The sequence below is a fragment of the Phyllopteryx taeniolatus genome, chromosome 8, assembly GCF_024500385.1.
Source record: "Phyllopteryx taeniolatus isolate TA_2022b chromosome 8, UOR_Ptae_1.2, whole genome shotgun sequence".
Lineage (NCBI taxonomy): Eukaryota > Metazoa > Chordata > Actinopteri > Syngnathiformes > Syngnathidae > Phyllopteryx > Phyllopteryx taeniolatus.
The window spans coordinates 30,228,774-30,239,927 of record NC_084509.1 but is presented as its reverse complement, the minus strand read 5'-3'; the positions used below and the strand labels follow the sequence as shown (position 1 = coordinate 30,239,927).

General features: G+C 43.1%; 1 protein-coding gene across 13 annotated transcripts in view; it reads left to right on the top strand.

Annotated features, from left to right (window-relative positions):
- LOC133482727 (neurofibromin) overlaps nucleotides 1–11,154 on the top strand; it is a 158,772-nt gene that overhangs the window by 24,539 nt on the left and 123,079 nt on the right. For 9 of the 13 annotated variants that reach the window (XR_009789894.1, XR_009789895.1, XM_061783159.1 and 6 more), the window contains 3 exons: nucleotides 4,034–4,224; nucleotides 7,886–8,028; nucleotides 8,127–8,194. Coding sequence is in view for 10 of the 13 variants with exons in the window: in XM_061783159.1 (XP_061639143.1) it covers nucleotides 4,034–4,224; nucleotides 7,886–8,028; nucleotides 8,127–8,194 (402 nt within the window). In the remaining 3 variants the exon portion in view is untranslated. Of the gene's footprint in view, nucleotides 1–4,033; nucleotides 4,225–7,885; nucleotides 8,029–8,126; nucleotides 8,195–11,154 lie in introns of those variants that run through there. The other 4 variants (XM_061783160.1, XM_061783166.1, XM_061783158.1 and 1 more) reach the window with 2 other exon arrangements.

The following is an 11,154-nucleotide window of genomic DNA, read 5'->3' as shown; positions in this document are numbered from 1 at the left end:
TTGTGCCAAGTTTAAAGTTTGGTGGAAGGGTGCAGAATGTGCTTTGGCATTGTCTTGGTGAATTAAATAAGCAGGGACGTCCATGAAAAAGACATTGCTTGGATGGCAGCATATATTTCTCCAAAACCTGTATGTACCTTTCAGCATTAACGGTGCCTTCACAGATATGTAAGTTACCCATGCCATTGGCACGAACACAGCCCCATACCATCACAGATGCTGGGTTTTGACCTTTGCGTCCATAACAATCCGGATGGTTCTTTTCCTCTCTGGCCCGGAGGACGCAACGTCCATAATTTCCAAAAACAATTTGAAATGTGGACTCGTGGACCATGATTTGCAAATCATTGTATTCTGTTTTTATTTATGTTTAACACAACGTCCCAACTTCATTGGAATTGGGGTTGTAGATGTATAGCGCAATCACCCTTTTAAGAAGCACATATGGAAGAAATGGAACGAGTGGATGACTTTGGGGACTCATTCAGTCACTGAAGGTGGCAATGTAAGGAATCCGAACTGGTGCAAATAACCGCATGGATAAAAGACAAATGGGATGCTGTTTCCCCCAACGTAATTTTACGGGGATTAAAAAAATTTGCTTCACAATCGCCATGGATGGCACAGAGGACTTGCTGTGGGAGGACTATCAGACCGCTGTTCATGATGCAATGTAGGAGGCACCGGAGCATGACAAACTGGACCAAGTCATCAACGATGAGTTCTCCGGTGATGAATCAAATGTAACGGCACAGGATCTTCATTTTCAGAGTGGAGGTGACTCAGATGCTTCTTTTGAGGGCTATGCCGAGGACGTACAATGTAGTGGAGAAACTGCACTATGCACAAATGCTTTATGTAAAAATGTTTCATGCAAAAAAAAAATTCTTGCAGAAATGTTTAAGTTAAGCAGTTAAATTGCTTATAGATATGTAAGACTGTAGTAGGTATTATCCACAGTACTATTAAAATGTGATACCATCATTGAGCATTTATTTTAGTCGGTCAAGGGATTCTGTTCTAACAATTACAGGTACCGTTAAACTTTTTAAATCAAGCGTGGTCTATGGCCCATCCCGACACCAGATGAAAAAAAATATTACTGGTATATCAGCGCATGCACAAAGATTATTATTTATCCATCCATCCATTTTCTGAGCCGCTTCTCCTCACTAGGGTCGCGGGCGTGCTGGAGCCTATCCCAGCTATCATCGGGCAGGAGGCGAGGTACACCCTGAACTGGTTGCCAGCCAATCGCAGAGCATATATAAACAAACAACCAATCGCACTCACATTCACACCTACGGGCAATTTAGAGTCGTCAATTAACCTACCATGCATGATTTTGGGATGTGGGAGGAAACCCCACAGGCACGGGGAGAACATGCAACTCCACACACAACTGTGAGGCAGACGCTCTAACCAGTCGTCCACCGTGCCGCCATTATTTATTTATTTATTATGTTTGTTTGTTTTATAATGATTATTAGTTATTGTCACACACATAATTTTTTGATAAACCTACCAGAATAAAAATACAGGTAATACAGGTTCTTGCCTGTTCATAGGCCGAATTTTATCAGCATGACTGTTGTGCAAGTGGTCAGTTTTAACAAACAATAGCGGTGAAGGTCTATGATATACTTAGTGACCTTCTCGTTACAAATGATCGTGAGACTATTGCACGGTGCTGGACTAATACATGAGTCTCACTCCCCGGCGCAAAGAGAGGCCGACGCGAAGTGAGGCCACTGGCAGCTTTCTTTTAGCCTTGCTGTTAGCGCTCTTAGCTCTCACACGATGAGGACGGTGGAGGTGCGTGTTCGAACCCCAGCGGTGGCTGGACCGCGTTCCATATGTTTACCCATGCTTTGTCTCGAGAGCTGTCCAATTCCTCTTTTTCACTGTAGTTGCTAACCGGAAGTAAATAATTGATGATTGAACTTTTTTACCCCTGAAAACCAATCGATGGTGGGGGTGATAGGCTTTTTTCCATCATTGAAAAACGATCGTCGATGCAGGGGTGGTTGTGGGGTTTTGGATACCCAACCAAACCCGTTTGGATGCCTCTTCTTACTGATACGTTTAATTTAAATTTGCATTAGTCAAGTCATAGAAGTTTCCAGTGACTCCTGAGGCAATACTCTTTTGTAGAGAAAAACTGACCACCCCCAAAGTGAGGAAAGTAGAGCTAAATAAAGCAGCGGCAAGCCAAGTAGCTGCAGTCTAAAAGAGGCTTAAGGCCTCTTTATACTCCCGCGCGGGCAACAGCGCCCACATTGCATCACGTGACCGGCGCATTGGGTTGCGCGACCCCTATGCGACACTTGACGCGCACATGGCACAAATTGTCGCCGCGCTCAGAATGCCGCAGAGATCATCTCTCGTGATTGGTCCGTTTTAGTCACATTCTGTGATGACATACTCAGCTACTCAGCAGCGCATACCACCTATGCCGCCGCCTTCTTGAGCAATTTTGCAATATAATTAAACGGATCATCTGGTCATCTAGGTCCATTTGTTCTGGCAGGCACTGTTCCACGGTTGCCATTGTTGTTCCTTTGTTCCTTGTTCCGGAAAGTAAAAACGGCTACTGGAATTGGCCATAAAATGCAGAGGAAACCAGCCTTCGCAAAACCCCTGACTTGAAGGAGAACTGCAGCACATTTTCAAAACGGCATGCATGGGTTGCGCTCGTGTATAAAAGCAAACTGCGCGCGGGATAGCCGGAGTGACATCAGCGCGGTCGCTAGTAAGAGAAGCCTTAAAGCTACTCAGCAGGGGCTTATCTCCCTAGCATCCCAGATGGGTTTTTTTGCATTTTCTTTTTGGGGGTGGAAAGTAGAAAATTGTCGTCAAGACATCTATCCTTTTTCTATACTGCTTGTCCTCTTTAGGTTAGTGGGTAGCTGGAGCCCATTGCAGCTGACTTGCAGGTGGGGTACACCCTTGACTGGTCGCCAGTCAATTGCAGGGCATATAGAGGCAAACAAACATTTACACTCACTTTCACACTTGTGGGTAATTTAACATCTTCAATTAACAAAGACTTGATGCACACCAAGCAATGCGGCTGAACCTGACTGACCTGTCAGGCAGTGTGTGGGGTTCAACAACTTGTTTTCATAAGTGGCGACCGTCGACTACTAGTTTTGCTCCGATACAAAATTTTAATCGCCGGTGAACGGCCTCACAATGTTGTTGATGTAAGTGTTTGGGTTGCAGTGTTCAGTTACTTGGTATGAGGCGAAGAGTTGTTAATTTAAAATGTTTTCTTGTTGTGCTACGTCGTGTTTGGCCGCGTCGCTCAGTGTGCAGTTTGCCTATGAAACATGTTTTTGGGATGTGGAAGAAAACTGTCTGATTATAAACATCCTTGACTGGGTGCAAGCCAAATGTAGTCAAACAAGCATGGTAAGCTATGACAAAAAAACGATACAATTTATTGTCACCCATGATCTGTCGCAATGGGATGGATGGTCTCTGACAAATTCATTTTTTAAGGACCCCCGGAAATGGAAGAGAAGGGGGAAAAAAAAGGGGTGGGGGGCGCGTTATTATTGTTGAGCTGTGGATTTTTGCTCACATTTGTTTGGTACATTTGTTTTGATTTTGTTTAGAAAAATTTAATTGTTGGTTTTGTGGTTCTGTTATTTGAATTTTACATGGTCCACATGGTTTATTCAAGGTTATGATAGTCAGAATCTCATCTTGGCCCATGCTGACTGTGTAACGGTAGGTAGAAAAATTATATAGTAGTATAGTGATCAATTTATTTCTAGAGCTGCAACAGTCAAGTTTTACACTATCCCACGATAGTTTTTAGTATTTACTGTTGAGTTACATGCACATCTATTTTACACTTAAGAATGTGCAATAAATTAAACATATATAAAAGCTTTTGATGTAAAAAGACAACAAGACTACAACGTAATTTGTAACAAAACGAGACATTTTAGTAATACAAATATATACAGTAATCACCGCTCGATCGCTGGGGTTACGTTCATGCTCACATGTCTTCCTTTCTCAGCAATCCAAAGACTGCCTACGCCTAGATGAGACCATGTTAGTCAAACAGCTTTTGCCAGAGATCTGCCATTTCATCCACACATACCGTGAAGGCCATCAGCATGCAGCTGAACTCCGAGCTTCAGCCTCAGCGGTTCTCTTCTCTCTGAGCTGCAACAACTTCAACGCTGTCTTCAGCCGAATTTCCACCAGGTACCTAACTACACTATTTCTATTTGTCAGATTTTTCAGATGTTTCATATGAAGTTTTACAGTCCCAGAATTGTGTTTGGAGGTATCCTGCTGTCTTCATCAGGTTTTCCCTTTATAGTAAACTCCCATTATATCAGGGTTAATTTTTTTGTGCCACTGCTATAGAGCAGATTTTTGGTTGACATGATGATTAGGAGAAAGGCTGATATGATATATTGTGTGTCCAGGAGAGCAGGTGGAGAGGCAGTAAGGCGAGAAGTTTAGGGGCAGGGTTCAAATTATTTTACCATGGTGTAGATGGGTAGAGGAACGGAGTAGGGGTTAATTGAATTCAAACAAGGGAATATGATGACATGTATGCCAGGTTGGACACTAAAGAAAGAGAAAAAAGATCTATACAGGTTGGCCAGACAGAGGGCTAGAGATGGGAAGGATGTGCAGCAGGTTGGGGTGATTAAGGATAGAGATAGAAATGTGTTGACTGGTGCCAGTATGAATGAGGAAAATGAGAGAGAAGGAAGAGTAGAAGAGGTGGTGGACCAGGATGATTTGGAATTATTGACAATGAATAGTAAGGGGGGAAATAGGCACTAAAGAGGAGGAAAAATTGAAAGGCAGTTGGTCCTGATGACATACCTGTGGAGGTATGGAAGCATCTCAGAGAGGTGGCTGTGGAGTTTTTGACCAGGTTGTTCAACAGAATTATCGTGGGTGAGAAGTTGCCTGAGGAATGGAGGAAAAGTGTGCTGGTGCCTATTTTTAAGAACAAGGGTGATGTGCAGAGCTGTGGGAACTATAGAGGAATGAAGTTGATGAGCCAGACAAGTTATGGGAAAGAGTAGTGGAGGCTTGCAAGACCCGGGACAGAAGTGAATATTCGCGAGCAACAGAATGGTTTTATGCGTAGAAAGAGTACCAAAGATGTATTATTGAGGGTCTTGCCGGAGAATTACAGAGCAGATCAGAAGGAGCTACATTGTGTTTTTGTAGATGTAGAGAAAGACAATGACAGAGTACCCAGAGAGGAACTGCGGTACTGCATGCAGAAGTCTGGAGTGGCAGAGAAGCATGTTAAAATAATGCAGGACATGTAAAAGGGCAGCAGAACAGTGGGGAGGTGTGCTGTAGGTGTGACAGAGGAATTTAAGGTGGAGGTGGGACTGCATCAGGGATTAGCCCTGAGCCTCTTCCTGTTTGCAGTGGTGATGGATAGGCTGATAGATGAGATTAGACTGGAGCAAAATGTTTGCAGATGAGATTACACTGGACCAAGATGTTTGCAGATGACATTGTCATCTGCAGTGAAAGCAGGGAGCAGGTAGAGAAACAGAAAGGTGGAGGCATGCACTGGAAAGGAGAGGAATGAAGATTCGCCAAAGTAAAACAGAATCTATGTGAATGAATGAGAGAGGTGGAGAGGGACGAGTGAGGCGAGATGGAGAAGAGAGAGCAAGGGTGGAGGACTTTAAATACTTGGCATCAACAGTCCAGAACAATGGTGAGTGTGGTAAGTAAATGAAGAAATGGGTCCAAGCAGGTTGGAACGTGTGGAGGGAGGTGTCAGGTGTGTTATGTGACAGAAGAGTCTCTGCTAGGATGAAGGGCAAAGTTTATAAAACAGTGGTGAGGCGAGCCATGATATGGATAAGAGACAGTGACACTGAAGAGACAATAGGAAGCAGAGCTGGAGGTGGCAGAAATGAAGATGTTGAGGTTCTCTCTTGGAGTATTCAGGTTGGCTGGGATTAGAAATGAGCTCATCAGAAAGACAGCCAAGGTTAGATGTTTTGGAGACAAAGTGAGAGAGCAGACTTCGATTGTTTGGACACGTCCAGAGGAGAGAGAGAGAGTGCATTGGTAGGAGGATGGAGCTGCCAGGCAAGAGAACTGGAGGAAGACCAAAGAGGAGGTTGATAGATGTAGAAATAAACTTGAATTTTTTTTTGTGGAACGGGACACGGGCTACTCCCCCCCACCCCACCATCCATGAGCTCTTATGACATTCGATAAGCCCCCATAATATTTATGTCTCCTATAAAACCGCAATCCAGAAAAGAAAAGCCATGGCAGTGCTTTAAAATACAATTCATACAAATTTTTGGTTTTTACTTTTTTGTTGGCCATCTGAAAATTGTTTTCCAGTTTTCCTTAATGATAATAAAGTTATCAATGATACTGTCATCAAGGAGGGCTCCACTGGAGGAAATTGTTTGATAATCTTCAACCTTTACTGAGTATTTTCCTTGATTAAAGTAAAATGAGTCATAGCGCAAGATGACCTTGGCACCCTGAAGCAGATTTGTTGATATATGTAGCCTGTCAGGACTAGGTCACAACTACACCGGAATATTCTGACATCCATTAAAGTGGCACTGAACAGGCCCCAAAAAATGTCATGTCAATTTGACACACTACATAGAAGAGTAATGTTAACAAGCCTGCCAAATTAGAATTAATAAAAATAAATCGCTAAGTATATAAAATCTGCCTTCAAAACTTGAATAATAAGGGCCACCTCTCAGCTCTCAGACACTGTGGGCATGTCGAATGGATGCGCCAAAAGGAATCAAACGTACTGAGGGGGGTGATAGCTTATCCATCCATCCATTCATTTTCTGAGCCGCTTCTCCTCACTAGGGTCGCAGGCGTGCTGGAGCCTATCCCAGCTATCATCGGGCAGGAGGCGGGGTAAACCCTGAACTGGTTGCCAGCCTATCGCAGGGCACATACAAACGAACAACCATTTGCACTCACAGTCACACCTACGGGCAATTTAGAGTTGTCAATTAACCTACCATGCATGTTTTTGGGATGTGGGAGGAAACCGGAGTGCCCGAAGAAAACCCACGCAGGCACGGGGAGAACATGCAAACTCCACACAGGCGGGGCCGGGGATTGAACCCCGGTCCTCAGAACTGTGAGTGATAGCTTATATGATGTAAAATCACGTTAGGAGGCTTAACTTCAAAATTTAATGTTTATTGTGGACTATAATCATAAAAATAAGCACACAAGTCAACTTGCCCTTGTTGTTGGTAGGAGGCAGCCCAGGTAGATAGACAGTCTGCACTGCCCCATTCACTAGTATCAAGTTACCCATGAAGCCATGTTTTTTCTGGTGCAAGTTTACAAAATGTTGTTGTAAAATGTGCACGGCAGTTGGGTGGTGGTGTTGATGTTCAGCTCGCCATCTGCGTGTGTCTTCAAAAAGTCAAGCCATCGCTTTTTTATTTCGTCCTTTTTTTGGGAGCTTAAATAATGTCAATGAGCTGTTCGGTAAAATTGAGGCATCCAGCGAAGATGCACGCAGAAGTTGTAAATGGGCCATTTTATGGAAGATAAGCACAGCTAACTCATAGCTGAGCAGCATAGCCAAATGAAACGACATCACTTTGTCCTTATATATTAGGGGAGGGCACTTGTGCGAGAGTATACGCCCTAGCCCCGTGATGTCACAACCTCGCCCTCAAAACCAGGAAAATTAAAACGGTGAAAAAGATGGTTAAGATATAGCTCAACAATTCAGCACGGTTGTTATGTCTTTGCATATGTTTTCAGCACTTCAAACATATTTAATGTATTTAGAAACAGGGATATCTGCTTAGTGCCACTTTAAAGAGACGGGCTGTCCCTAACATGGTCCTTTTTTTTTTAACCGCAGCTGCAAAATACATGTGGCGTGTGCGTGTTTCCTCAGGCTACAGGAGCTGACGGTGTGCTTAGAGGACAATGTGGATGTTCATGACATAGAGCTGATGCAGTACATTAATGTGGACTGCTCCAAGCTTAAGAGGCTTCTCCAAGGTTATATACTCTTTAGGGTTAAGAGGGTAAAGATTTACATGATTGCTCTCTTGTTTCTGTCAATTTTGTTGATTTTTGTAATTTGTATTTTCTTGTAGAAACTGTTCTAAAGTTTAAAGCCCTTAAAAAGCCTACACAACTAGCAGTCATCAACAGTTTAGAAAAGGTAGGTTGTTCCTTTTTTCTTCTATTTAATTAATTAAATGCCCTTGTGTCAATGTGACTATTATATTTCCATCTTTATATATCAAATCAATACTTTACACATATGGCCCTGTAACATACAGTAGTAGACCCAGCCTGCAGCTGCGGCATAACAGAACCACGGTTTTGGAACCCACCATAGTCTTTGCGAACCTACACTAAAGCAGTAAAGGCCTTTTCACACTGCACCTGGTTCTCTTGGTGTTCACTGCGGGGCAGCATGCAAGGATGACAGTGCCGCGGTACAAGCTTGCCCATATTCAGAAATGCTTGCCTAGCTGCCTACTAGAGGTAATAGGCAGGCTTTTCCCGCTGGTTGATAGTGTTGCACCTCGTACCAGTACCAAAACCGAACAGTGATTTTTAGCTGGCAATATATTACGAGTCAACGCTGGCATCAATAGATCCACAATCATAATGGCACCTCTTCTGTTCCCCATCCTCCAGGAAATTACCTGCTAGCTAACACATACATACATGGTGCTAGCTAACACATACATACATGGATAAAATTGTTGGTAGCCCTCTCTTAATGAAATAAAAACCCACAGTGGTCACAGAAATAACTGACAAGGATTCATGAAAAATTTATGAAAATCAGACACTGCTTTAGAATTGTGGTTCAACAGAATTCTTTAAAAAAAAAAAAAAAACTCATGAAACAGGCCTGGACAAAAATAATTGTATCCTTAGAAAAGATTGCAAATAATTTGACCATAGGCACATGTTCAAACATGTAGGGGTGTCCTGATCCAGACTTTGAGATCGGATATTGGTCTGTCAGCAAAAAACCCCCAAAAAACCTGAGTATTAGACTGAATCGAAAAGCTCCGATTTTACCACTCTTATACAAGCAGTCCATTACATGCTCCGCTCCAGCACTTCCATCCAGCAGCACTTGGACAACATGCAGAGCCCACGTGATCACAACAACAGGTTGCTAAGGTACGAACATAGTAGCAAGGAGTAAGAGTGAATGTTGCTTGCTTAAAGTCGTTTATTGACACTCCAGCTGAAGTTCACTGTAACTACCGCGTATAACAAAATAATTACACCTGTTGAATGTTCAAATACATCACAGACGTCCTGCCTTTGCTGGTTTTTGTTCACAAAAATCGCTTGCTCAAAGCTAACACACAGTGAATGAAAAACACTGTTGAGGAGCTAACAAAAATTAGCATCATTGCGCCACTTATACCTCTCAAAATAATGAATATTGGTATACAAACGCTGTATATATGTCATATTAAAAATGTTCGATCATGACTTCTACTTTCTTTGTTACTGCGCGTATCTCATTGTGTGCACCACACTGTCCTTCAGAGGTCAAGATGTGCACAGCAGGAACAGTGAATAAAACTATACCCCCGATGGGTTGCCGCACATGTGGAGAAACCAAATGCTGTTCCCACCATATACTGACATTTAGAAATAACTGAATTGAACTTGAATTGTGCGGCACGGTTGACGACTGGTTACCACGTCTGCCTCTGAGGACCCGAATTCAAATCCGGCTTACCCTGTGTGGAGTTTGGATGTTCTCCCATGCCTGCGTGGGTTTTCTACGGGTACTCCGGTTTCCTCCCACATCCTAAAAACATGCACGGAAGGCTAATTGAAGACTCTAAAATTTCCCGTAGGTGTGAGTGTGAATTGTTTGTTTATATGTGGCCTGCGATTGGCTGACGACCAGTTCAGGTTGTACCCCACCTCTCGCCCAGAGTTAGCTGGGATAGGCTCCAGCACGCCCGTGACCCTAGTGAGGATAAGCGGTATGGAAGATGAATGAATAAATGAACTTGTATTGTTATTTTTCACTTTAAAAGTGTAATTTGTTTATTACAACCCCAATTCCAATGAAGTTGGGACGTTGTGTTAAACATAAATAAAAACAGAATACATTGATTTGCAAATCATGTTCGGCCTATATTTAATTGAATACACTACAAAGACAAGATTTTAATGTTCAAACTGATAAACTTTGTTTTTAGCAAATAATCATTAACTTAGAATTTTATGGCTGCAACATCTTCCCAAAAAGCTGGGACAGGGTCATGTTTACCACTGTGTTAGATCACCTTTTCTTTTAACAACATTCAATAAACGTTTGGGAACTGAGGACACTAATTGTTGAAGCTTTGTAGGCGGAATTCTTTCCCATTCTTGCTTGATGTACAGCTTCAGCTGTTCCATAGTCCGGGGTCTCCGTTGTCGTATTTTATCCTTCATAATGCGCCACACATTTTCAATGGGAGACAGGAGACTGCAGGCAGGCCAGTCTCGTACCCGCACTCTTTTACTACTAAGCCACACTGTTGTAACACGTGCAGAATTTGGTTTGGCATTGTCTTGCTGAATGAAATAAGCAGGGACGTCCATGAAAAAGACGTTGCTTGGATGGCAGCATATGTTTCTCCAAAACCTGTATGTACCTTTCAGCATTAATGGTGCCTTCACAGTGTCTAAGTTACCCATGCCATTGGCACTAACACAGCCCCATACCATCACAGATGTTGGCTCTTGAACTTTGCGTTCATAACAGTCCGGATGGTCCTTTTCCTCTTTGGCCCGGAGGACACAACGGCCACAATTTACAAAAAACATTTGAAATGTGGACTCGTCGGACCACAGGACACTTTTCCACTTTTCATCAGTCCATCTTAGATGAGCTCGGGCCCAGAGAAGCCGGTGGCGTTTCTGGGTGTTGTTGATAAATGGCTTTTGCTTTGCATGGTAGAGTTTCAAGTTGCACTTACGGATTTAGCGCCGAACTGTATTTACTGACATTGGTTTTCTGAAGTGTTCCTGAGCCCATGTGGTGATATCCTTTTCACATTGATGTCGGTTTTTGATGCAGTGCCGCCTGAGGGATTGAGGGTCATGGGCACTCAATGTTGGTTTTCGGCCTTGCCGCTTACACGC